Source organism: Melopsittacus undulatus, chromosome 10 (assembly GCF_012275295.1).
Source record: "Melopsittacus undulatus isolate bMelUnd1 chromosome 10, bMelUnd1.mat.Z, whole genome shotgun sequence".
Lineage (NCBI taxonomy): Eukaryota > Metazoa > Chordata > Aves > Psittaciformes > Psittaculidae > Melopsittacus > Melopsittacus undulatus.
Genome location: NC_047536.1, coordinates 6,226,671 through 6,253,387, shown reverse-complemented (window position 1 = coordinate 6,253,387; position 26,717 = coordinate 6,226,671). Strand labels below are relative to the sequence as shown.

Sequence of the window (26,717 nt, the reverse complement as noted above, 5' to 3'; positions counted from 1 at the left end):
ATGCATTGGGATGCTGCAGAGAATCCCCCAGATGCTGGTAACAGTGGGGCCAGAGATGCCCAGCCCAGGCCCCTGCGAGGGGCTGGGCACCAACTGCTGCTGGAAGCCACCTCCATCACTGACTGGTGCAGAGCCAGCACCAGGCTGAGAACAGGCAGCAGTGGGGGAAGCACACCCTCTGCGGGACATACTGAGTGAAACAGCCGGGACCTGGTGGAGAAAATCAACTGTTGGCTTTAATTATTGCGTACATCTTCATCTCTAGAACTAGGAAAAGTTCAACTGATAAATATACATTTCATAGGAATGCCTTTGGCTGAAAGACACCATTAGCACATTCTTCAAAGTTACAACAAAAGTCTTAGAAATGTTAAAAAGGGACTTTTTTTTCCTTTACTAAAATAAAGAAGTGCACCCCCCACCCCAACAAGGCGCTAGGACTGACAGATGGGGACTCTTGGCTGTGCAAAGCAGAGTGTTGATTACAGTAACAGAAAGGAGTTAGGGCAGGAGTGGGGAGCCTGCATAGCACTCAGCGAGAGGTTCAGGAGGTGTCTGCACGCGGTCAGGTCAGCATGTCCCAGAGGCAGCAGCAGCACAGCGCAGTCCAGCACGCCGTCAGGCAGGCGTTCTCACCGGAGTCGTCCCTCCGCCGCTCCTCCACCACGTACACTGCAGGGACACAGAGCTCCATCAGCCCCAGCACAGGACACCCACAGCACCCAGCCACGGAATGGGCTGGAACCCAGTTCCAACTCCCTGCCATGGGCAGGGACACCTTCTGCTAGACCAGGTTGCTTCAAGCCCCATCCAAGCTGGCCCTGAGAAACCTGGGGTAGTGAAAGGTGTCCCTGCCCATGGCAGGGGTTGAAACTGGATGAGCTTTAAGGTCCCTTTCAACTCAAACCATCCTGGGACTCTATGATTTATGCTTTTTAGATGTTTTAAACCCATTAGAAGTTTTAAACTACAGCCACCTGTTGAGGACATAATGACAAAGCATGTTCAGAGCATGTATAAGGTGCTGTTATGAAATGCTTACTGGAATACTGAACAAAATGGCTCTCCCAAACATGGGGCTGTGCAGTGGGAGATGAGCACTGCCACCACGTGTCTGCTCAGTGCCTTGTGTCAGATGCTGCCTCCAGCACCAGTGGGTCACAGCAGGCACCGCTCATCCCTGCCAGCACCTAGAGCACAGCCACTGCCAGCCTGTGCTGGACAGGTCTGCATTGAACCGGTTGATGCACAGGCACAGCAGCACAGTCAGGACAGGGCTAGGGCAGAAGAGATGGCTGTCACCAGACAAACTGCCACAAACTTGAACCACAGCCATAGAGCATTAATGCCAAAAACCTTTTCCCATCAACCAATTGGGTGTGGGGCTTATTCTTACAAAAGCAGAACAGATGAAGATGGTCAACCATTCACTTACACCTGCCAAAGTGCACAGGGCAAAAACCAGTTCAAACGAAGGCTTAGATAAACTGTTCCCAGCCAAGTTTCTCAGTAAGCTGGAGACATCCTACACCAGTCCTCTCATTTTGGACACTGTGCAGCAGAACATCAGCTTCAAAGCACTAAACATAGTGACCAAATTCCCCAAGGAAATCAAGAGTATGTGGTAGCACCTTCAGCCACATGGTAGCACCTTCTTCCAGCCTATGCATTAGGGCTACTTTAAATGCAGATGATCGCCTGTGAGCAGCACAGTAAGAGACAGAATAACAAAACCCTGGGCACCTTACTCAAACCTCTCAAAATCATGTTGCTAGGAAGCCTTGCTCAACATGTCACTGACGCAATCTACCCAAGGTCTTCCCAACTCGCTTCAACCAGAAGTTTTCCATAAACAGAAATTTGGGTTTCTACTCGAATGGATTTACCAACAAAACCCCAACCCAAAATACACCAATTAAGGCAACCACTGGTTTTCTGTGGTCCTTAGCAGAAGCCTGAATGTCTCCAAGCTAAAGCCACCCACTTTGCTGTGGTGAGCTTTACTGGGGACCTCATGAGCTGCTTTGTAACTCTCTTTTGCCCAGGGTCAGGTGCTCCAAAGACCTCCTATGGCATGCCAGGCTCCTTGCCACCAAGGGCAGAAGCCCATTAGCACTTTGGGACTGGTGGTCTGATACTGAAGAGAAACAAGGGCTGTTTCCCTGAGGCACCAGAAAGCACTCAGGTTAGGCTTGAGTTTTGATGCTTTCATTGCCTTTTCTAAAACAGGATGGGAGAGGGAATAAGCTGAGCAGACCCTCCCAGCTTCTAATCACCCTTCAAGAGCATAGCCCACAATGAATCATGCTTACCCCAAAAATGGCTGCACTCCCTGTAATCACACAGTACCAGCCTGTGCAACTCAGTGCAAATAACTCCCACGTTGTTTTTAAAACAAATACTACAATACCTTGTTATTTCATGCACAGTCTGCGTTATCTTAAGCATACACATTTTGTTTCTTTTCGTACCTAATTGATGCGTTAATCATTAGCTCTATGAGGGAAAGGCATAGGCAGCACTTTTCACCTGGTTTGGTATTGTGACCTTAGACTGTAGCACTCCTTATCGCAGTGTTTTAATGGGTCTAAAAGGCTTTGATGACAGAACCAGCCCATCCTGTCCCAGGGACAAATCTCCCTTTAAGGTGCCAATTTATTCACATGGGGAGCCCCCCAGAAAGCCGACAGTGATGGCACTTGAGAGCCCTCAAGCTCTTCAAGCCCCCACTTGCTCCGTGCCACTGGGTGCCATGGCTCTTACATAGGCATTTCAGGTATGACATGGAGGTAGAGAGCAAGCAACAGCTCACCTCAGGCAAGCCAAGGGGCAGGCTCAGCTGCACGGGGAGGAGCAAGGTGCGTGCACCCCTGGGGCAGCCCAGCCTGGCACCAGCCAGCTCCAGGGACCTTCCTCTTCCCAAGGTGAAAAGGCAAGAGAAAAGCAGTAAGTCTTAGAGTCCCGAACTGGTTTGTGTTGAAGGGACCTTAAAGCTCACCCAGTTCCAGCCCCTGCCACAGGCAGGGACACCTTCCACTAGAGCAGCTGCTCCAAGCCCCTGTGTCCAGCCTGGCCTTGAACACTGCCAGGGATGGGGCAGCCACAGCTTCTCTGGGCACCCTGTGCCAGTGCCTCAGCACCCTCACAGGGAAGAGCTTCTGCCTAAGAGCTCATCTCAGTCTCCCCTCTGGCAGGTTAAAGCCATCCCTCCTTGTCTTGTCCCTACAGGCCCTTGTCCAAAGCCCCCCTCCAGGTTTCTTGTACCCCCTTTAGGTATTGGAAGAGTGTCAGGCCTTGAAGTTTACTCCCCCTTTATCTCCACCTGTGTGCAGCACAGAGCCACCTCGCATGCAGACAAGTTACTTGCACTTCTAGCTGCTGTAAGCTACTAGGCAAGCCTGGGGCACAAAAGAAGCAGCAGCAAGAAGCAGTTCACCAAGCACTGCTCCTGCAGACCAGAACTCTTCCTGTGGTATCTGAACAGCTCTTTGCCACAGTCACAACTACAGCAGAAGTATTCTTCACATTCTTCATACAGAAGCTCAGAGCAGAAGCATTAATACCAATCATCTTGTCTGGGAGGAAGCACACAGCAGAGAAAGAACCAAAAAGCCTTTCCCCACCTGTGAATAAAGTGGCTTTTATCACAAGCACCAAGAGCTTTGTTTTCACTTGTGCAGGCAGCAAGAAGTCTTGCTTAAAACTGCACAACACCATGTTAATAATGGTTTCTTCCAGGGTTAAGTGCTGCCTGCAGCAGATTGGTAAGTCAGGTCAGCCTGTGCATCTGGTTCTACCTTCCAAACATTTTTACCTAAGTCCTTCCTTTGAAAATCTTCATGTTCAGGATGAAGGCCAGAGAAGGGAAAGTGAGCAACAGAACTAGGGAATGAGCCAAGGGATGCAGATGGGACAGTGACTAGAAAGTGTTTCTGTTCCGCTTTTTGGGATGCACACTCTAGGTCTGCAGATCCAGCACTGCAGGAGGAATGAATACCCAGCACTGGCCTCTGGGACAGCCACGTGTCCTGGAGGAGATCCCACGCAGGCAGCAAATGCGGAAGAAGATGTGCATGACCAGGGAGTAGGGACCAGAGGACTTCAACTACAACTTTCACATTAGCTGCCATGAAGGCTGCTCCCTACCCACGAGACCTCCAGGGCAGAGCCTGGGCACAGATGAGATCTAACTCCCTTGGCAAGAAAGGCATTGCATTGTTCCCTCTCCTCTCTGGGGATATTTGCTCATGCTTAACAGCTTCATGCCTGACATGTCACATTCCCCAGCCCCCCAACTGCTTCCTGCCCTGAGGCTTTCACTGTACATGCAGTCCCTACTGAGACCATATTCAGATTTCAGGAAATACCTCAGCACACTCCTGAAACAGATACCAGCCAGAGCCAGATGGAAACACAATAGCTTACTTCCAAACAAAACAGCTCCCAAAGCTGCAAAAGACTCAGAACAAGTTTGACAATTCCCAGCTCTGAGCACAAACCGAGTAGAAAGGAAGCAAGCTGTCAGTGAGTAGGAGTAGTCTCATCTGCAAATCCCCTCCACCAGGGATAGCTGCCCGAATTTCAGCCTGGACTCAAGCAGAAGCAACTAATGCACAATGACCTGAGTTGGTATCAAGCCTGCTCTCCTCTGTGGCTGCATGACAATATCCAGCAGGTTACGAAACATCCTGCCCCTCAGTTCTCACGTCTGAGCAGCTCTCACAGTCACCCTAGAGAGCTGTTTCAGCTTTCAGGGAGCTAAAAGGCAACATATTGCAGAGAAGTTATCATGCCAGTGTGCCAAGTGAGAACCTTCCAGAGCCAGCACTGCACTGGCCACGTTGCACACCAGGGTAAAGCCATTCTCCTCTCACACATCATATGTGCTCCAACCATGGGTTAGGTTTGATTATAAACCATGTAGAAGATGTTCTTGGAAGTGAGCTCAGGGCTGTGGAAGAGGCGAGTTTCCTCACCCAAACACAAAGGGATGGGATTCAGAGATTGTGGAGATGATGGCAGTGCTACTCATCAGCATTTATGGAGTACAGATGTGCCCAGGAAGATTTAACATCACTAAAAAGCAGGGCTATAGGCACTCCTTGTAGGAGAAAAGCATACCTTATGTTGTACTCGAGCCTCTGCATCAGTCAGCTCTCCAGAGCCCTATAATCCCCATCATTCAAGTTAGAAAATGTACAAGAGAGAAACCAGATAAGAAATCAGCTTCTCCCCAGCTCAACAGTACAGTAATTCAGGGCTTCAGACCCTTCAGTTTTCTTCTAGACTGCAGCAGATGCAGAGATCTCCCAAAGCTACAGAATGTGAGAATTTCCTCTAACTTAAAAAGAGAAAGAATCCGTGAAATCTTCATTTAGTGTTAAAGCAAGGAGGCATTTCCCACCGAGTCAACTGCAGGGCTAAGAACAGCACATTCCTCAGCTTGAGTCAAGTGACTGAAAATCAGCATCAGTCTTAGATTTAAACAAGACCTGGCTTGAAGGGATTTACTCAGCCAAATCTCAGTCTTACAAGGGTCCTGCTAGAATGGTCTGGGTGACAGACAGGGGAACAAAGTCCAGTTTTAAAGCAAAGGGATAAAGCACTTGCGGTGATGGAAAAAGGCTCTACAGCAGTTGCTTCTCACCCAGACTGGGAAGGACTGTACAGAATAGCAGCCTTCAATTTGGTCCACTATGGGGCCAGCCTTAGGCTAGTTTACCCACTTTGTCTGAGGCGTGTTTTCAGATACAGGACTCGGGTTCTGAAATCCTTTTCTTTGCATCAGGCTTTTCCCAGCTTATCCCCTCCTTTGGGGTTAAAAGCAGCCAAGGTGAGGTCAGATATCAGCTCCAGGACAGCACTGTTTGGCAGCAAACAGCCCCCACTGTTTGTGCAGTGAGCTGACACAGCCAGGGACAGAGGGAGGTATGATACAGCAGTCCTGGGGGAGGGAGCACAGCAGGTTTTAACGCACACAGTTATAAGAGGCAGATAAGAGGACAACTGTCAAGTGAGACCTCTCTTTTGCAGGACACCAGCTGTCTGGAGTCACAGGTCCTGAGGATTAAACTAAATGGAAATGCTTGGAAAGGGTCAACATACAGAGAGAAGGCCTGCTGGAATTGCTACATGCTGCCCTCCAAATAACCTGCTGGGGAGGCTCGGCTTCACACAGTTTGAGAAGCATGGGGGTAACCACTGAAAGGCACCAGACAGCCTAAACAGAGTGATTAGCATCCCCTCCTTTGCACATATAGAGGAGAAATGCACTCCTTGAGCAGAAGGCAGTGATGGTGTCTAGGTGACCTGTTCATTCTTGCAGCTGGCCAAACATTATGAGGCAGGCAGCATCAGTGTGACTATTACTCTTATCAGAGCCAGCTTTGCTGGCAATAGGTGGAATGCAGCACTGAGCTCTGTTTGCCCTGGGCTGGGGGAATGGAAGGCTGCTGACAGAGCCTGGTGCCCTCTGGCACAGCAGGGAAGCACCTCACCCATTACGTTGTTATGTATTAGCAGGGGGGGTTGGGGAGATTAAACTGGGCAAATTGCTAACATCACACAGTGCTTGCAAAATTACTATGTCATATCATACTTTGGCTCATTCCACTTCTTTTTAAAGCATGCCATTATCAGCTGCATTACATTTCACCTCTAATTTACACAGACAAGAAAGCACCTGCTGACCAGTCACCAGATACTGTGGTTTCTTTATACCAGTTGATAACGAATTACTCAGGAATGAAAACACTGGTGGAGAAATGAGGTATTTTTTTCCTCCAAAGGAATTCCCTGCTGCTCAAGGCCTGCCTCCTTACACTATGCTCCATGCAGGCACTGTCCTTCTGTGTGTGTTTCCCAGCCTTGTACTACTGCAGACGAGTTCCTTTACCTACCCAAACCACTGTATGACACTGAATGGCAGAATATGGTCTTCCAGAAACTCATGCCTTGTCAGACTTCATGTGCACAGACAAAAGCTATCCTTTGGTTTACACAGCAGGAAAGATGCAGACAGAAATCAGCAAAAATCAGGTCAGAGACAGAAAGCTGAATCAGATACTCTGAAGGATGACATCCCTCAGGCTCAACATATAAATTACCAGCTCAGTAAGTAAAGGTCAGGTTGTTTATTTCTGATGGCCAGGTCAGTTATTAGCCCCTGCAAGATGCAAGAGGTGCTGTTTCTTTGGAGACTTTGCTATTGGTAGCCTGGGCAAGCCCAAACCCCAGCTATAAAACACCTAAACCCATAGCCATGAAGCTGTGTGTGCCACCTCAGCAAGTCACCTGGGCTCTGGCTCACTGCTCCTCCACCTGGAGAAAAAAAACATATGCTTCAAGACCTTTTACACCCAACAGTGTGGAGGCAGCTAGGTGACTGAGGAGGTGCAAGCTTGCACATGCTGGACTCCATCTATGCTGGGAGAAGGGACCAAGAACAACCAGCTGCCATTATTACCTCCAGCCTCCCTCTTCTACAGGGCTGTAATTCATGGAAATCATATGGCCAACAGCACTGTCTTCATGTATAAACCACAAGCTGCAACTCAGACCCTCACCATGGCTAACTAATCCTACACAGTCTAGAGCAGAATATACCTGTTCTTGTTCAGCACTGTTCTGACTCCACTTCCTCCAACAAGCTTTTACAGATGTGGCCCTATTCACTGTCATATCAAAAAGATTACATCGTCCCTCACCTATTTCTAGCAAAGTCATTGTTGCCTTAACAGTAATAACTTCCTCTTTCCAGCCTAGATGTTACCTGCCCTTGCCAAGCATGACCCCAACAAGAGGGACTGAACAATACAGCCCAGGCTTACAGCTCCCACATTCTGAGGACGCAGAGGGCTAGGTGCTGCAGCTGGGGAGATGCATGACTGCAGCATACAGCTGCAGCATATGGCTGCAGCACTCACCTAGTGCTGCTCAGCCTCAGGAGGCTGTAACAGCAGCCTTGGAAACAAGGCTCAGTAGTTCATGACCTCTTCTGCAGCATGGGGGATGAAACCAGCACTAAGTTTAAGCTGTTCCCCCATAGCATCTCAGAGTGAGCTACATGAGGATTTTTTCTTCTCCAAGGGCCAGACAGGCCACAAATGGTTAGATTAAATCACACCATGTCCCATGGCAACAACAGTATGTGAAGAACGACCTTAACATGCAACGGCCAAAAGACAGCTTTGTACATTGGCAGAGTCCTCAGGGGAACTGTCTGAGTCCTGACAATTCTCCATTGTGTCAGCTTCAGTACTCACTTTATCAACCAGTCTTTACAGCAGCAGTACCTGAAGTACCAGTGCCTCACACAGCTGTAAAGCACTGACTTAGGTTTTGATTAGGGTACATGTCAGTCTCGTTTCTGTACACCCAGGTTAGTCTGTTTGTGACCATGCCAGACATGCAGTACATACAAATCCTAACTCTTCCTTCCTGACAGAGCTCCAACCTAAAGCATAGTGCCTGGACAGCACCTCTACAGAAGTGCTCCCCACATCCCCTCCTGCAGAACAGCCTCTTTGGCAGCTTTTGGTAGCCCAAGGCAGCCAGGACAGCTATAGGTACTCCAGAAGAGTCTGTTGTGATATTCACTGCAATGGAGGAAGAGAGGTGAAGATGGCTCCTGGCTTCCCAGCCTGGATGAGTATTTTTACTACTGAAGAGCTGAGGGGGCGAGTACATCCCCATGATGTATGAGCAAAGATTTTACAACCTGTGAAGCCTGTGAAACAGTGACAGGAATAAATTTGGTCTCTAGGCAAGTGCCCCTGACAGCAAGACAGACAGTTACAAAAAACACCCCAAGCTAAATCCCATTCTTTCCATGGGGAAAAGGTAAGGACCCAACCCAGCCTTGCCAGAATCCCAGAGTTGTTGAGGTTGGAACGGATCTCTGGAGATCAGAGTACACTCCCCTGCTTGAGCAGGGTCAGTTCCCTCTTCTTCATTCCTCCCTGTCAGGTATTAATACACCTGGATAGGCCCCTCTGAGCCTTCTCTTCTCCAAGCTGAACAGTCCCTCCTCTTTCAGCTTCTCATATAAAGATACTCTGGTCCCTTAATAATCTCCTTGTATCTCCTTTGACAACTCAAGCCTGCACCAAGGGTTGCAGCAAGCCCCACAAGAGTCATGGGTGCCAGAGTAAAGCACCATACACAGCTGGAGCAGCTAGCTGCCAGGATAAATTACATTGTCCCCTTTCCCCTCCCCAGAAATCTGGGGTTTTCCACAGAACAGTAATAGCTTCAGAAAAAAAGCAGAAGACCAGGAATGATTCCAATATATCACTTGGACAGATATTAATGGGCTCACAAAAACTGATGACCATTAATTTAGTAGGAACTGTACATTGGAAAGGGGGTTAGAACTCAATGAGCTTTAAGATCCCTTCCAACCCAAACCATTCTATGACTCCATGACTCTTTGATAAAGCCAGCAGAAAGTATATATAACAAGCTCAGCATACAGATTCTCTTGAGGTACCAGTACTAAGGATGTTCAGTATCTTCCAACAGCCAGAGAACTGTTAAGAGACATAACAACAAAAGCAAGCAGGAAAACAGGCTATCAACAATCACTTCTTCAAGCAAGCCTCCACCTCCCCTATGGCTGTGAGGGTCAGACACTGGTAACCATGTTATGTCAAGGTCAGTGTGCCCTCACTTTTGCAAGCCAGAAAGGGTCACGATGACTTGGCACCATGGCTGCTAGGCTTACCTGTGTTTTTAGGCCCATCTGCATAGACTGGTCCTGGAGGTGGAGGCGCATTCTGCCATCCATACTGGGGATAGCCTTGGTAACCCGGCTGGCCTGGCTGGTAGGGTCCAGTGGGTCCAGGAGGATAGCCCGGGTAGGGGCCAGGAGGACCCCCTGGCTGCTGTGCATAGGGTGGATATGGGGCAGTGGGGCCCGGGCCGGTGTAGGGTGGAGGGTTGTCGTAGTTCATGTGTGATGCAGAATCTGTCCTGCAGAAGAAGGAAGACAAACACAAGAACTGGTTTGTTTTTTGTCTGCTTCATCCATGACCATGCAATCCCCATTTCAGACTGCTCTCAAGTGTGAGAAACAGACCTCAAAATACCCAAGTAAAAAAGCTAGTTTATCTTTTAACCCTATCACAGGGGCACAGATTGAGTTGAGGTGATTTCTTTCAAGTGACACAGCAGAGTGACTTGCTGCTTTCCAGTCACGTATCAGCTGTTTCACCCTAAGACATTTAACAGTCTTGTGACTGCAAAGCAAAATCCTCTGCTTCCACTCGGGATTAAATTGCTTTTAAGAGAGACTTAGAATTGATTACTTCATGTTTCTCTCTATATTAAAAAAGAAAGCCATGCACAAACGTCCCAGACACATTTGATAGCCTTAACAGGAGAAAGAGTGAACATAAATGTCCATTACACTCCTGCTAATTGTTCCAAGCTTCTAGACCAGCACTCTGGAGCAAGGCTGTACGTGAACAATTTCCTGATGATACTCTAACCCAGAACATCTCGTATTTTTCCAGTAATATGCAACAGAATCATTAAGTCACAAGCAATCAGGACTTTGGACTCAGTCTCATTCAAAAAGCAACATCAAAGATACCTCAGAGAATTGATGTTCATAAAACCTATCCAACATATTAGTCATGGCACAGCCATCAAAAGACAGGACTGTCACAGTAATGCAACTTTAATTAATCTCTGAGCACCATGACTAAGCAAACCATTTCTTACATTAAGTTTCTGAAGCGTCTCCCTGTTTGAGAAACAGAAGTGTCTTTAATACCATGTGTTCAGGAACCATCCTGATTGCAGCAACAGTACTCTGCTATTTCCTTTTGACATTACAGGGTGCAGAAGGTCACCATTTCCTCCCACATCCCACAGGCTTTAGGAGAAACACCAGGAATAGAATTTGCCCCTGTTGAAGCTTGCCACTGCCAGCACAGAATCACAGAATGGTTTGTGTTGGAAGGGACCTTAAAGCTCATCCAGTTCCAGCCCCTGCCATGGGCAAGGACCCTTCCACTACAGAGGGTGCTTCAAGCTCCATCCAACCTGGCCTTGAGCACTGCCAGGGATGGGGCAGCCACAGCTTCCCTGGGCACCCTGTGCCAGCGCCTCAGCACCCTCACAGGGAAGAATTTCTTCCTTATATCTAATCTAAACTTCATCCATTTCAGTTTGAACCCAATTCCCCCTGTCCTATCACTACAGTCCCTGACGAAGAGTCCCTCTCCAGCACCTCTGTAGGCCCCCTTCAGATACTTGAGGCTGCTCTGAGGTCTCCACGCAGCTTCTCTTCTCCAGGCTGATCAGCATGGAGCAGGGGAGGTGGCAAGCAGGATCCTTTTGGGATAGTGCTGGAAAGTGCAGGCAGCTGGGCTAGGCTGACCTGGGTGCTCCATCCTCTGTACCCAGTCTGGTGATGTGTAGATCCTGAGTCCAGATGAGACCATTACACATCTCAACCGAGCTCTGGCATGACACAGATTACAGAATTTCACCTCTGTAACCCACAGTGAGCCCAGAGCAATCATGTGCCAGGCAGAAGCCAAGTGAGTCAAGCCTCTGGGGCTATGTTTAGCTGCTGCAGTCCCCGACAGGGTTGCAGTGAGCTTTGCTTGTTTACAGCTTGCTATTTCATCACTGCAGAGACCGTCCCACCCCAAGCAAGGATCCTCAGGCTCTCTGCTTAGGTACACATTACCCCTGCCTGGATGTCGCTAACACGGTGCTGGCTGTTGCACGCTCCCAGTTAACTGCTTAGGCAGTGCTGTTACCTTTCAAATGATATTTCTTAATGTTTTTGACAAGAGTTTTAACTGTTCAGCCAATGCCAGGGAGTAATTTTATATATTGTTTCCATTGCCAGGCCAGACAGACACTTAACTGATCATCTTCAAATGGACAAGCACAACATACATTTAATTGAGGCTCTTTCAGCACTGCAGTGCAATGCCTCTATCAAGTCTGCAGCAAGGAAATCCTCCCTTCACAGAGCCCATGACAGACAGGCAGCAAGCCCTACAACTCACTTTAACGCAACAAACTATTTGGGACATAATGGGTCACTAATGTTCATCTAACCTAGAAAATCATCCCAAAATAGCAGCCAAAAGCAAGTTCCCAGGGAAGAACAAGGCCAGAACAAGTGTGTGTATCATATGCATCAATTAATTTATCTACATTTGCCATTTTAGTGCTGTGTCACTGCAATTTTAGTGCTGCAGAAAGGCTTAAAAGATGCTGCAATTCTTCAGTTGGCTGTGAACTCAAATTCAGGGAGCGGATAACTTAAACTCAGCCATCACATTACTCCCTTGCCACTGGGATATCACTTGGGACCTCCAGGGGCATCCTCCAGCACCAGGGCTGGACATTCGCTCCTTCCCCTGTTCCTTTCAGTATCCAAGCATGGTACCTGCTCACTGTGCTGTGGCTGCCTGATTTCTGTACAAGAACTCAAGGTGGGACCACACCAAAAGCCATCTGGAGACCTGGTACAACTGCCAGTGGAACAACATGGTAGAAAAGCATCTCTGCAGAAAGGTCTGAGGTGGTATCAGTTGTACAAGGCTGTACCTGGTAAAGCTTGGAAACCACTGAACAATGTGATAATTAAGAGCCTGGCTAAAAGCAACAGCCCTGGGAGATGAACAAAGAAAACTGCATCAACAGCTCTGCAGAAGAGACTGAGAAACTGAGCAGACTCATTTAGAAACCCAAGTCTGACAATGACCTGAGCAAATAGGGAACAGAAATACCCTGTTCCTTTCTTGAAACAAGAAAAATACCAGTGCCCTTTGAGGGTTCAGCAGTTCCCTGTTAGAAATGTCAGACCAGGTTCTGAAAAGGAGGTAGGTTTGTAATGGGGCTAGTAACTTAGTTTCTGCCTATTAATGTAATAACTGGAGAAAAATGGAGAGGCTCCTAGAAGCCAGACAGATGTCCGGATAGAGACCTTAGAAGAACAACAGAGCAGCAGAAAAGATGCAGAATGAGATTAAGAAGGGCATATTCCACCACAGCAAAACTTACTTTTTTTCCCCTTAAAGCTGAGGGTAAAGTAACACAACTGGGATCAGGGAAGCAGCACAAGAGAGTATCCAGCAAGAGCAGCCTCAGCAGCAACTATATTGGAGATTTATCTGTGATGAAGAGCACTGAAGAATTTAACAAGGCATTCAGCAAACCCAGGAGGTGGTTGTGGAAACCAGGTCCTTCAGAGGTCCCAAGTATGACTTGTGTCCCCTCCCTCCCAGCTCCACCTCAGCCTTCTCACAATGGTTTTGTCCTTAATTGCATTCTCAGGAAGAATTATTCCTTGTCCCCCACTTCCACTATCAGTTACTGGCACACATACACCCTTCCCTACTTGCCCCTCTTGAACTGTATGACAATAGGTTTTCCTCGTTCTCATGAACTCATACACTACTTTACATGCTTACTAGCCCTATATACTCCCTTGGGTATGTGTTTGCAAGGCAGAGCTTTGAATCATCAAGCAGATACTTTTCAGAGACATACTTGAGCTCCTAGTCAAAAGTATCATCAACCTTTGCTGTGGGTTCTCACCCCAACTAGTAATTCCATGTGAGCTGCAACCAAGACCATGCTTGCATCAGGGCTCATACCTGTGGGTTTCCCAATGAGAACCTCTTGGAGACAAAGCTTGAAAGAAAGAGGCCAGGGCATCTGTAAAGCCCTTTGTTTCTCATGGCACTGCAGGAGGTCCATCAGGGAAAGCCAGTACAGCACTGCAGAGTCTCAGCCAATGTGAAACTCCCATTTAGCACTAAACCCAGCAAACAAAGAGATTTCATTGATTGCCACTAAGCATTTGCTCTTTATGTTGCTAGTTAAAAGAAGTTACTAGTCCAGCTGAAGAAAATGACAAAACATGTTCCTATTCCTTTATCTTCCCCATTAGTACTTTTGCTGACAAGTTCATTAATACATCATTAAGCTTCTTTAAGCTATCTTGAAGCCCCTTTGCTCCACACTACTGAACAAACATCCTTTCTCTTACCCTAACAGAAAGGTTTTAATTTTAAACAAGCAGCTCACATACCCCAAAAGGCTGCACCATCTCTATCCATAAAGTCTGTAGAAATCACTGCAGTAGAACCATGCACACGACATATCATACAGAGAATACATATGGCACTATATGTGCATGTATAGAGACACACACTGATATATCAATTCATATGAATCCCGATCCTTTGTGAAAACATTAGTCCCTCTACATCTGTAACCTGGTTTTGACTAAGGCTTAGCAAAAGGTGCAAGTACAGAACTATGATGCTTTGTACACCTTATATATGTATTTTTTAAACCTAATACACCCTTTAGGAGTTTCACTATTAAGCTTTGAAAATAACTACTTTCTGACTGCTTCGAATTTACTGTCATGCCAATGCAGCTCTTACAGAACTAGTCAGTCACTGCTCCTCACTCTCTTCTTCCAGCACACTCATGAATTTATTAGCTTTTCTTCTCCAGGCATCTCTCCTGAACTGAGGACCCTCTGCCTCTACAAACCTGTCCTATTCCTTGGCAATTCTTACCACCTGTTGCTGTGCCCTTAGTTTTTTCTGTTTTGCTGAGACAGAGTGAGCAGGCTGCACAAAGCTGTCCCATGCAGTGCTGCAGAGGTCTGCTTCCCATCCCTCGCTCTGAGCCCTGTCCAGCCTGGCCTTGAACACTGCCAGGGATGGGGCAGCCACAGCTTCTCTGGGCACCCTGTGCCAGCGCCTCAGCACCCTCACAGGGAAGAGCTTCTGCCTCAGAGCTCATCTCAGTCTCCCCTCTGGCAGGTTAAAGCCATTCTTGTTGTCCAGTCCCTACAGGCCCTTGTCCCAAGCCCCTCTCCAGGTTTCCTGTAGCCCCTTTAGGCACTGGAGCTGCTCTCAGGTCTCCCCTTCAGGAGCCTTCTCTTGTCCAGGCTGCCCCAGCCCAGCTCTCTCAGCCTGGCTCCAGAGCAGAGCTGCTCCAGCCCTCACAGCATCCCCATAGCCTCCTCTGTTCTCACACCCATAGGCTAATATAAAAACAAGAAGTTGTTTTTTTTCTAGGACAGCAGAACATGCACCACACTTCATATCCTGCAAAATATGATTCAGGAGGAATCCCATTTTGGGCATGTCAGATACTCATTCAGCTGGCACAGATGAAGATGGAGGGCACGGTGAGAGGCATGGATCTCGAGAAGGGCAACCAGCACACCCTGATGTAACCCACCCATTGGAAGCAATGCCTGCAGCACTAGGAAGTAGTTTTCCAATACAGAGCTCTAATGGAAAGTACATTTAACATCAACAATCCAGCTCCTGGCAACCAGCCTAGCATTTAAATTACATTTCATATGAACAGCACCCAAATGAAAAAAATGCACAAGTGGCTTTTAAATGGCACTGGTTCTGTGCTTCCCTCTTACCAGCTTCTTTGCAAGCTCCATTACTGACTGCATGAAAGGTGCGTTAAAGATAAACTGTAAGAGATTCCATTCTTGCTCCATATGCTTCCAGGAAGAGCTTCCTCCCAGGTTTGCCCATGCAATTCACCATCAACTTACGGTAACAGTTGCCGAAGAATTGCACAATAACTGCATCCACCTTGTCTGACAAAAGTTGCTCAAAACTGTTCTAATTGCCAAAATGCAGAATTGAAAAGCCCAAAACAGTGCCCCAAAGGGAAAGCTAGAAATGCTGCTTTGTTCAAACACATTTCCCTAAGAGACACTCAGGACTACTGGGAAGTGCATTTCCTCACCTTTATTTGAATGGCTTCCAGGTATTTCCCGCACCAAAACACCTCATCTGCTGAAGCCACCAGATCAGGCAGCTCCACAGAGTGAACAGCAGTGGTTTGGATGAATCAAACATTTAACATCTGGAATTCCTGAGCCAGGTATTACCTCTTCCCAGTATCTTCCAAACCCCTCAGAGGCCTGAAGTCTGCTTCTCCTTGCAAATGAAGAGTCTCACATGTGTGAGGCTGATACCTGTGTCATAGCAACATAGAATCATGGAATGGTTTGGGTTGGAAAGGACCTTAAAGCTCATCCAATTCCAACCCCTGCCATGGGCAGACACATCTTCCACTGGAGCAGTTGTTCCAAGCCCCTGTGTCCAACCTGGCCTTGAACACTGCCAGGGATGGGGCAGCCACAGCTTCTCTGGGCACCCTGTGCCAGCGCCTCAGCACCCTCACAGGGAAGAGCTTCTGCCTAAGAGCTCATCTCAGTCTCCCCTCTGGCAGGTTAAAGCCATTCCCCTTGGCCTGTCCCTACAGGCCCTTGTCCCAAGCCCCTCTTCAGGTTCCTTTTAGCCTCTTTAAGCACTGGAGCTGCTCTAAGGTCTCCCCTTCAGGAGCCTTCTCTTCTCCAGGCTGCCCCAGCCCAGCTCTCTCAGCCTGGCTCCAGAGCAGAGCTGCTCCAGCTCTTGCAGCATCTCCATGGCCTCCTCTGGACTCACTCCACCAGCTCCACATCCCTCTTGTGCTGTTGCCCCAGAGCTGGACACAGAACTGTAGGTGCATTCCCCAAGCCCCATGCAACCCTGACTGGCCATGGGCAGGCTGCACAGCTCCATCTCCAAGGAAGCAATGCTCTAGCAGCAGAAATGTGCACACACACTCCCAAAGAGCCAGGTTCTTGGTGGAAAATGCTCCCTGGAATACTGCTGCAGAGGGCAGCACAGCATGGGTGCAAGGCCCAGCAATGCATCTCAATCTGGAGAATGCCCTTCTCCCATCCCAGGGAAGAGGCTTTGGAGGCTCCCAGATTGCCCTGTGGGAAGCCAAGCTGCAGCGGGCAGGATGCCAGAGCTGGCACTGTGTCTGCTGGAGTGACTCGGGTTTCTTGCTCTCTTCCCCTATTCCCCTAAATGACCAAGTACTATTTTCTACTCATTGAGCCACATGGTTTCAGCTCAGAAACAGGAAGTTGGGAAAGACACAATACGAAAGCAAGGGAGTAGAAGACGTCAATATCGCAGGCAGACATTCAAACCGTGCTCATTCATGTTTTCAGCTCCCACTAGAAGTTTTCATGGCCCTCTAAGCCCACAGCCATGGTACAGGGAAATCAACAGCTCACAGGAGAAATGCAGACCTGCCTGTTGAAAATCCAGAGTTACACAAGCTGCTCTGCCCTCCTAGAAAATATTAAGTAACATGTTAATCTAATCATGCACAGAACTACCCCTGAAAACAGGCAGCTCATCTGTTTACCATAAACACAGCCCTCCAGGAAATCCTGCATCACCCAGCGCCATGCTAGAAGCAGGTGTATCTGTGCTTTACACTTACAGAACACCCCTGGGGTTTGGAACAGCAAACCACTATGGACCTGGGGGTCACAGGCAATAAACCACCAGAGCCTCAGGTAGCACCTTGGAGGGGCTGCTCAGCCCATGTGCTGGAGCTGCTCATGAACAGGACATTCTGTTCTCCCTGACCTCTGCAACGAGGACAACCACCAGCCTCTGCAGATCATCATTCACTGCTCACAGACTATCAGGGGAATGGCAAACCAGGACTTTAACAGAGATGGCCTTTACAGCACATGAATAAGAGAAAATAAGAAAAACACTGTTCTGTGCAGCACAGAAGGTTATTCTGCAACACAGTCTAGTTCCTGACTGTCCCCAAGCAGCACTGAAATACAATCACTAGGATTTATCCAATCTCAGCATTTTCAGCCTCCTCCTCAGTCTGATATACAGTATTCTTATCACCAAGAGTTTCTAGGAAGAGCCACTCCTTTTATTAAAGCAACTGAAGCAGCTGAAAGAAAAACATCCATTTTCTGTCTCCTCATCACTGGAGGTACCACAGCCCAAAGGAGGAAGCAGTTCAGTGCTGTCACTTTAGCTCACCCACACTTACTACCTTACCAAGACTTACCCCACTTAGACAATCAGGTTGTCCACACAGGTCTTGTAGCAAAGACATCAAAAGCACTTTTTTCCCTCTTTCAGGCAGAGCTAACCATGAACCTGGGATGGGTGGGACAGACCCTGGTGCTGCCATGCGCAGAGGGTCTCTCCTCTGCTGTCAGAGGGGGTTGCCAGACCCCTGTGGCAAAGGAAAGGAGGTGAGTGCTCTCCTGTTCTCATTCTCTTATTTCACCATGACATTTAATTATCCAAATGAGGTCTCAAGCAGCTATAGACACAGGAAATACAAATCCAGGACAGCCATAATGGCTTTTAAGCACACGATGCAGCATTATTTTCACTCGGAGAGTGCTAGCATTCCCCTTACTCTACGCTAAATAAGCCCATTAGTATTAAACGAGCCCATCTGCTCCGGGCACAGCTGCCTCCTTCTCCCCGCAGGTTGCATAAACAGCCGCAGCAGAGCAGCGCCGTTCTGCCGGTGCACAGGGCAGGGCTGTGCCACCCCACATGGCCTCGCTCTCCGCAGCGGCACCCCGAAGAGCTTACAGCAACTTGCGATGACAAACGGATCGCCAGAGCTGGGGCAGGGCACAGACACCCCTGGGGCAGCAACACTGGCGGTGCCGCCCCTGCTCCAGAGCAGGCCCCGACACCGCGGGGCCCCAGCACCATAGCGGTCACCACCCCTGCTCTTCACTCCGGCATGTTTTCGTCATCGTCATCATCATCATCATCCTCCTCCGAGCAGCAGCGCTCCCCACAGCAAGAGCCCCACGTCCCGATCCTGCCCAACGGCGCCCACGTCCAATCCCACCTCCCCTCCTCGGGGCCCTCCTTGACCGCCAGCCCCCGCCGCACACAGCAGAGGGCCGGGGTACTGACTGCGCCGACCCCACACCCGGCTCCACAGACCCCCATCCCCTGAACACGTACCCGGGGCGCTCCCAGCCGCACACCCAGCCCTGCACCCACACCGTGGGTAGCCCCCAGCCACACACCCGACTCACGCAGCCCCTCACACACAACCGGGGAGTCTCTCAGCCCCACACCAGGTCCACCAGCCCCACACCAGGTCCACCAACCCCACACCCAAACTCCCCCCCCTCCAGTACCGCCGGCTCTGCCCGTCCCGCACCGCCACCAGCACCTGCTGCGCACTGCTCGCCTGCCGGTGACGTCACACAGAGGGGGCGGGACCAACGCAGTGTCCCGCCCCTCTAGGGGCGTGGCCAGGCTCCGAGGGGGGGCGGAGCCCTCCGCTCCTCCCCGGGGGGGGCGTGGCCAGGAGGGACGGGGGCGTGGCCTCTGCCCTAATAGGGAGGTGGGAGCTGTATCAGCGGCTGCCTGCGGGGGGTACCGGGGGTCGGGAGGGGCCGTAAAGGGCATCTGGGGACGTGCGGAGAGCGGGGAAGGGGAACCAGAGACGGGGAGACGGGTCAAGAGAGAAGCGAGGCGGGCTCAGCCCTGGCATTGGTACAGGGCTGTGCTGGTGCCGGTGCCGCACCGGGGCTCGGCTGGGTCTGTGCCCGCAGCAGGGCCGCCCTGAACGGCTCTGCCCTGTGAGGGGCACGGCAGGGCTGGAACCCGGAGCACTCCGGCCCTGTGTTCTGTCCTGGGGGCTGAGCGGGAAGCGGCGGTGCCGGTACTGGGAGAGGGGCCGGGCACGGGGACTGGGAAAGCAATTCCAGAGCCCTGCCAGGATCAGACAGGAGAGGTTCACCGCTCGGGATGCGCAGGCACCATTCCTGCCCTCCCACACGGCTCGGCAGGTACCGGCACACTGAAACCAGCTTCCTTTCCCCCTTCATCCATTAGCAAATCCAATCTGGGTCCCTAATGGGGGTCAGCCAGGAAGAAACGATTTCAATTACCTATGAGCATTCTATGTTCTTGTGCAAGAGAAAAACAAGATGCACAGTTATCACTGATGTGTATGAAGAACCCAGCACCCTAAGTACATCCTAAGTGATCCTATTACTTTGTGCCACACCAATGACTCCAAGTGCAAGTCCAAGTGACTCGTACAAAGGTCATGAGGGAGAGGAGAGCTGGTGTGGAGGGGCCAAGGGGCATGAAGACACGATGAGGGGCTGCTGCTCCAGTGGAAGCTGTAGAGCAAGTTCCCTCCTGCGCAACTTTCTTTGTCCTGTGATACCATTTATATGTGTATTTGTAAATGATACTGCCAGGCCAGGTATGTTACAGCAGGCACAACATACATTGTTCTCCTGGTTAATGTTAAATTTATCTTGGTCCTTTACTCCGGTACCAGCAGGCACACACCATTGTCTTGTTAAACATTAACTGAGAAAGCAGCTTGAAAAACACAGTTTGGCTTCATTAAAATCTTAAAATGACACTTGATACTGGAATCTCCTCATTGCCCAGTTCACACCTACTTTTATCGCTCTTATTTTCCCTCCAACAGCAATTATGTGTAAATTTCTAGGTGCAGAGATCTCCATGCTGGAAACAAGTCCGGGATGTAATTAATGCCATACAGCAAGCTGGGATTTAGCTCCTACAGAAAGAAGACAAGCCAGTTCTCCCCTGGGGGGAGCAGAGGCAGTCTCCCATGACTGGGAGAGCCTTGGTATGAGCAAGGGCACATGGAGGGTATGTTCAACCAGGTTCCATTAGGTGTGGTAGCACATCTCAGGGCATAGCTGAAGGGCAGTACATGTAATGTAGTACATGTACATGTAACACCTGGAGGTGTTACACATGTAGAGGTAACGGGTTCAGGCGAGCTCCTGCATGGGCTTCACTACACTCTTGTGTGTGAATGCAGTGGGGCCAGGGAACTCCTGAGATACACTAATGGGATCCCTGGAACACATTGTCTGAGATGCTGAAAGGCAGAGTGGCTTTTGCACCTATGAAACCAGTCCCCTTTGCACTTTTATTTTGCCGGTGATTTTCTCCCTTGCTTTCTTCTGTTCCCTAATGTGACCTACCATTACTAGCAGACATGGGAAGGGAGGTGGGAATCCTGTTCACAAGGAGATCTGTGCTGCCTGGAAACTGGTTTAGCAACATTTATCTCCCCTAGCCCTCCCCACACCTGGCAGACTCAATGACTCTATAATCACAGTTTTTGTCTTTGCTATTTACTTTATTTCATTCTGATTGCCTGAAAGACACAAATCAGTGGGAAGGACTTGACCTTGCAGAGGACAAAGGCAGAAGCTGGACCTACACAGCAGGTTAAGCTGAAGAGAAAAGGCGAAATGAATGCAGAGGAACAGCAGAGTGCAAGGCGATTGCCCAGAGGAGGTTTTGTGGTTGCTTGCCCCCATTCTTGCTACCTCTTTCCACACAGTCGTTGGGTTAAACCTGTTGCAAAAGCCTTGTGAAACATGCCACTGTCTTGCAGGATGGTTATGTGAGACTGCAGGTTGCAGGAGGGCTGGGTAGTTTTGCTGGCTATTGGTTTTGGCAGAGGTGTCTGTGGGATGGAAAGGATCCATGGAAGAGACATCCTTGTCCTCTTCTCTGCATCGGTTACAGTTGAGCAAATCCCAGTTCATCCTCACACTCCCACCAGCCGCATGTTGGTTCCTATCACATGCCAGTGCCCCTGCACAAAAATATCCTTTAGGACCTTGTGGGCAGATCGAGGATCAATACAACACCTCGACGTGAAAATGCTGCCTGGGAGGATGAAGTCAGCACTCTGCGTGCTGAAATCCTAACACCTCACGGGGTAAAAGATCTTTCCCACCCATCACAGTCAATGTCAGGGGTTTCTTCTGACTTGCTTGATGAAAATTAACAGTTTAAGAGGTTAGGTCTGTAGTTTCTTTCAGGGACACAGCTGGCTTTAGAAGGTACTTGTCTGCCCTGCCAGGGGCTGTGCTCAGGCATCTGATCCAAATCAAAGGAGCTCTGCTGGATCAGGGAGTGCATGGACTGGTGCTCCAGATGCAAACCACAGTCCTGTGAGCAGCAACCCATGCTGCCAAACCCTGTGAAGTAGGTCTCTGCTATGCTGACTGGTCCAGGATGTGTCACAGCCTTCTGGCATGATGCTGTTGAGCAGATCATAGAATGATAGAATGGTTTGTGTTGGAAGGGACCTCAAAACTTATCCAGTTCGAATCCCCTGCCACAGGCAGGGACACCTTCCACTGGAGCAGCTGCTCCAAGCCCCTGTGTCCAACCTGGCCTTGAGCACTGCCAGGGATGGGGCAGCCACAGCTTCTCTGGGCACCCTGTGCCAGCGCCTCAGCACCCTCACAGGGAAGAGCTTCTGCCTAAGAGCTCAGCTCAGTCTCCCCTGTTCTGGCAGGTTAAAGCCATTTCCCCTTGTTCTGTTCATATTCACATTTCTTGTCAGCCCTTTTAGGTATTGGAAGACTGTTATAATGTCTCCTCTGTGATGATGGAATGTCCCTTCATATCTTGCCAGCATAATCTAAGTGAATCTAAGCCCTGCACTCTAAAAACTGGCTCTGAGACGGGGCTTGTTCATCTGTCCTTCCTCAGGACAGGTTCTGGTGTGCCTCTGGCTGACTTATGAAATCCTCCAACTGCTCCTTGTCTCAGTGGCCCTTTCTGGTGATGAAATGAAGCATTACTGCCAGCATCTCATTCCCCTCTTCAAAGGGCTGGGAAGCACCACATCCTAGCACAGTGCAGAAGGGTTACATTGCTCACTGTAAAGATAGTCCTGAAGTTGATCTGCTCTTCTGCTCTCATGACCCTGGGCTCTGTGTCCTTCCCAAGCTGCTGTCTGGTGCTGGTCTCTGCACTCTATGACACTCATTGCCTTTTGATCTCTGCCTGCTTCGTGCTCACCTCTCACTCCCACCCAGTAAAGTAAGATTTATGCTGTAAGATAAGATATGAAGCATGTTATATTTGGGTATGTGAAAATAAAACATGATCAAGTGTCAGGCTGATCATTAATGGAAAGACAGCAGATGACTTGGCAAGGCCCTAGGCTCAAGGATCTCCATATGAAGGTGCCAACTGCAGGGCAACTAGAGCCACAGCTCTTCTACTGCACCAGGGCAAGAGGGGCACGGGATGTACCTCAAACACGATTGCTCCCTGCACTCCAGTGTGGCTGGTAGAAGTAGACTGTTTTGCTGTGCCTCAGTTTTCCTATCTGCAAGAAAAGGCTGAACCCAGTTCACCCCTGAAAGTGTGGATTTCAACTCACCATTGTTTGAAAATGACGTGAAGAAACTCAAGGCTGGTGCTGTTGAAGAGACAACATCATTTGTACAGGACAAAGCTCGCAGCAGGGAGCAGGACTGAGTTCCAAAGGCAGATGTGGTCACTTTGCTCTCCAGCTCCAAGGGCTGTCACTGAGGGGTTTGGGCAGACAGACCCTGGTTGCTTTCATGGGGATGATTTAGTCAATTGCTCCTACGGCCATCAGAGCTGAGGAATGATAAGGAAATACCATTACCTCTTTGATGGAGTGCTCCGCAGGAGCTGAGGCAAGGTACACTCCAGTTCTGCTGACTCTGCTTCACAGGTGTTAAAGCCCCAGGAAACCAAGACTGAGCAGCCACAAGCCAACAACAATACATCATTCCTGGGCTGGCCTGACTGTGATTCAGCAGGAGAGATCGATGGAAGCTTGGCAGAGTAGATGTGAGCTGCGGAAAGCTTACCTCTGCTTAGGCCACAGGGCCCCTGGGAGTGTTCTTCAGGAGCCCTGAGCAATGCTGGAGTCTTGAGGGATGCCAGAGCCCTGTATGGGGCTGCAGGGAGGCTGGAGCAGCAGCACTGCAAGCCTCAGATGCAAGAGTGGAGAAGGCATGGAAAGTGACCTATGCAGAGCCAGAGCAGCTCCCAGCTGGATAGCCAGGGGAATTCACCTGTGGACCTCTCGTATTTGCAGTACCTGCTGCCCACAATGCTGATGCTCTGCAGAACAGGAGGTCAGGCAGCAAATGCCATAATGTAGGGGGGAATTGTCCCTGAGAGGTGCTGTTTTAAGAGGGGCCTCACAGATGAGATGACCCATTCTTGCTGTAGCCCAGGCTCTCATGGCAGGGTCACATGGATCCTGGCCTCTAAAGGGGCAGGATTTTCATCTCCCATCAGGATCCGCTGATGGGATGCTGGCCCCTGCACAGGTAAGAGGCTGCACGCAGAGCCCTGCTGTTTTTGAGGCTGTTAGGGCAGACCAGCACTGCTCTTACTATAAACAAGATCTGCCAAGCTGAACTGGTGCAGAAGAGCTTCAAAGCAGCCATAAATCAGCCTCAGAGCAGCCACAGCTAGGTATGAACCCTCGCACAAACCTCTGCTGCCTCCTTGCACTGTAGAAGTGAGGAGTAGGGGCTGGAGATGACCCAATCCCTGCTCTGAAGAGACCTACCTGTGGGGACATTTAGTGCATTACTCAGGCGTAACCATGGCAGGAGTCTGGGTCAAACACGGTCTCTCTGGACCTTGATTTTGTGCAGTGTTTCTCTATCTGAAGCTGGAATGATGATGGGTTTTGGCTCTGGTCCTGGAAGAACCGGGTACAACACATACCTGGAGCACAGACCTCTGCCCAAGGGCTCTAAGCATTGTCTGTGTGAATTGCTTCAAGCCCTGTGCCCGGTGCTGGAAGCTCCCTAGGCCACCAACCAAAGGGGTTTGACTCGAGCAATATCAAACTTCACAGAACAGCCAGGTCATACCCACCTACAGCCCTTCAGCTGGCACTGCCCCATGGCCGACCCTGACACAGGACCTGCTGTAACAGGAGCCCTGCAGAACTGTACCCTGGTGCTGGAGGGGCCCTGCCTTCGCACTTGTGCATCTCATTCACACACTATTTATACTCCATGGGTCAGCACATAGCTGCTGCTCTCTATTAATAAAGGGCTATGCCAGCCCCCTTGGAGTCAGGTCGTCTGTTGCTGTGGACTGACCTTGCTTCCAGGTGTTTCAGCAGCAGCTTGAGGGCATAGGGAAAGCTTCTGTCTTTGTGCGTGTTCTGGTTTGCTTCTGACATTGTCTCTCTCTCCCAGCAGTGGACCCAGGTCATTCCAACCTTGTCTGTGCTGGAGGGACATGGCATGACAACTGCTGCACTTGAACTCCACTTTTCTGGTGTGAACAGCACCATTGCTATGTTGCCACAGAGCTCAGACCAGGAAAACCTCTTGCTGCTTAAGATGCTGGCACAGAAAGGTGATGGAGGGAGGGAGTTGAAGACTGAAATCCCTCTGGGAAGTACTGTGAGAAGCAGCTGAGCTGCTAAAAACCCCAGTTTTAGAACAGGCTCCATCTGAATGACATTCAATGCCGGATGAGCCTGTTCAGGTGTGAAGGGATTGACTGCCCCTGAGCAGCACAGAGTGTATTCACTCCAGTTGTGTGGCCTGGGTGTCTGGCCTCTCCTCTCCAAAAGAGCAGGCTGGGAAAGGACTTATTTCATTCACCTACTGTGGGAGTCCCTCTCCCTGCTCATGGCTCCCCCCTGATGGGACCCTGTGCTTCCCAGGCCATTTAGGGTGTCCCGTCCCCACTTCTGACACAAGTCTGGGAGGTTTCCTGCAGGAAGCCTGACTTGTGCAGCTCCATTCCTTGTTCTTACACCTGCATTTCTCTCTACTAAGATGCTTTACCCTTCACAGTGCCTGTCCTGTGTTGCACAGTCCCTTGTCTCACCTGAATTAATGAGATGGCTTTTAAGTCCTTAAACCTGTGCAGGGAGAGAGGGTGCATCAGCTAAAGCCAGCAATAGCAGCAAAGACCTTTATGGTGAAGATCTGTCTCCAGTAGCAAAGGGAACTGGAGTGAGGGTTTGTACCAGAGTCCCTCCAAGGTGTCTGATGTATATTGATTAGTGGAAATGGCAAAATCCTTCCTCCTCTGGTAGCAGGAGGCTTTTCATAGGGACATGGTCACAGGCACACATGGACTGGCACAGCCACAGGGATGTAGCTTCACAGGGTCCCCAGGCCTGCCTAGAGTGTCCCCACTACTCTGCACAGCAAGCCAAGCCCTGCAGCTCATTACAGGAGGTTTTGGACTGTCCTTCCAGGGGGACTGATGCAGATTTGTGTTTGCTCTTGCCTCTCAGTAGTCCTGACATTAAAACACTCAAAGAGAAAGCAAACCCTGGCTCCTCTCTTGCAGGACATGCGTAAGCCCTCGGCCACATCCAGGGGCCTGTTTGTGATGTCCTGGAGCCCCAAACCCAAGCACAGCTTTGGTTAAACCTTTTGCTTGTGGTTTATTGAGCTCATGAAGTCTGCACTGCCACAGGGAAACTCGGAGAGTACTGCAGGGCTGGGTAGGTCAGTTTTTAGTTGTTCTGTGCATGCTGTGAGCTCTCCTCCCAGCTGTGTGTGCCAATGGCCACAGCGGTGCAGGTGTCCTTGCACGCATGATACTAAGCAGCGTCTGCAATAGGAGCTGGAGCCATTGGCATAGCTCAGTGCACAGCCTTGTAGCTGCCACCGGCAGCATCCCCGTGTTGTACCGGGTTCCTCTCACCCATCGAGCCCTGTGGCTCCACCGCCGAGCTGTCTCTGGCAGCTCAGCTTCCGAAGGGGCTCAGGTCCGCAGCCTCCCGGTGTCACAGAGCCCCTCCTGCCCCTGCTGCCGCAGCCGGGAGCCATGGGGATGGGAGGGACAGGCTGGTGGTGCAGCGCAGTGCACTGGCGCCCTCTAACGGCACAGCTCTGTATGTTCAGGGGGTGCCCGGACGGCTACAGCGGTCATAGAAACAGAACCCCAGACTGGTTTGGGTTGGAAGGGACCTTAAAGCTCCTCCAGCTCCAACCCCTGCCACAGGCAGGGACACCTTCCACTGGAGCAGCTGCTCCAAGCCCCTGTGACCAACCTGGCCTTGAA

General features: G+C 50.0%; 1 protein-coding gene across 3 annotated transcripts; it reads right to left on the bottom strand.

Annotated features, from left to right (window-relative positions):
• Positions 1–211: 211 nt before the first annotated feature.
• On the bottom strand, positions 212–19,113 carry CYSTM1 (cysteine rich transmembrane module containing 1). Of its 3 annotated transcripts, none has more exons than XM_031045349.2 (3): positions 19,048–19,113; positions 9,725–9,972; positions 212–672 (listed from the first exon to the last, which is right to left on the bottom strand). In XM_031045349.2, exons 2-3 carry the CDS (start codon positions 9,951–9,953, stop codon positions 566–568), a joined length of 336 nt encoding a protein of 111 aa, XP_030901209.1. In that variant the 5' UTR covers positions 9,954–9,972; positions 19,048–19,113; the 3' UTR covers positions 212–565. The 3 variants fall into 3 exon arrangements, with proteins under 3 accessions (XP_030901209.1, XP_005145020.1, XP_030901210.1); XM_005144963.3 differs by having other exon boundaries at positions 19,013–19,086; XM_031045350.2 differs by lacking the exon at positions 19,048–19,113 and adding an exon at positions 17,905–17,924.
• Positions 19,114–26,717: the final 7,604 nt, after the last annotated feature.

What these genes read in the sequence shown, in the direction of transcription:
- CYSTM1 (XM_031045349.2), bottom strand. Translation starts at nt 9,953, where the DNA reads ATGAACTACGACAACCCTCCACCCTACACCGGCCCGGGCCCCACTGCC. An exon ending in AGATGGGCCTAAAAACACAG is followed by an intron (nt 673 to 9,724) that starts GTAAGCCTAGCA and finishes GTGTCCCTGCAG; the next exon opens with TGTACGTGGTGGAGGAGCGG.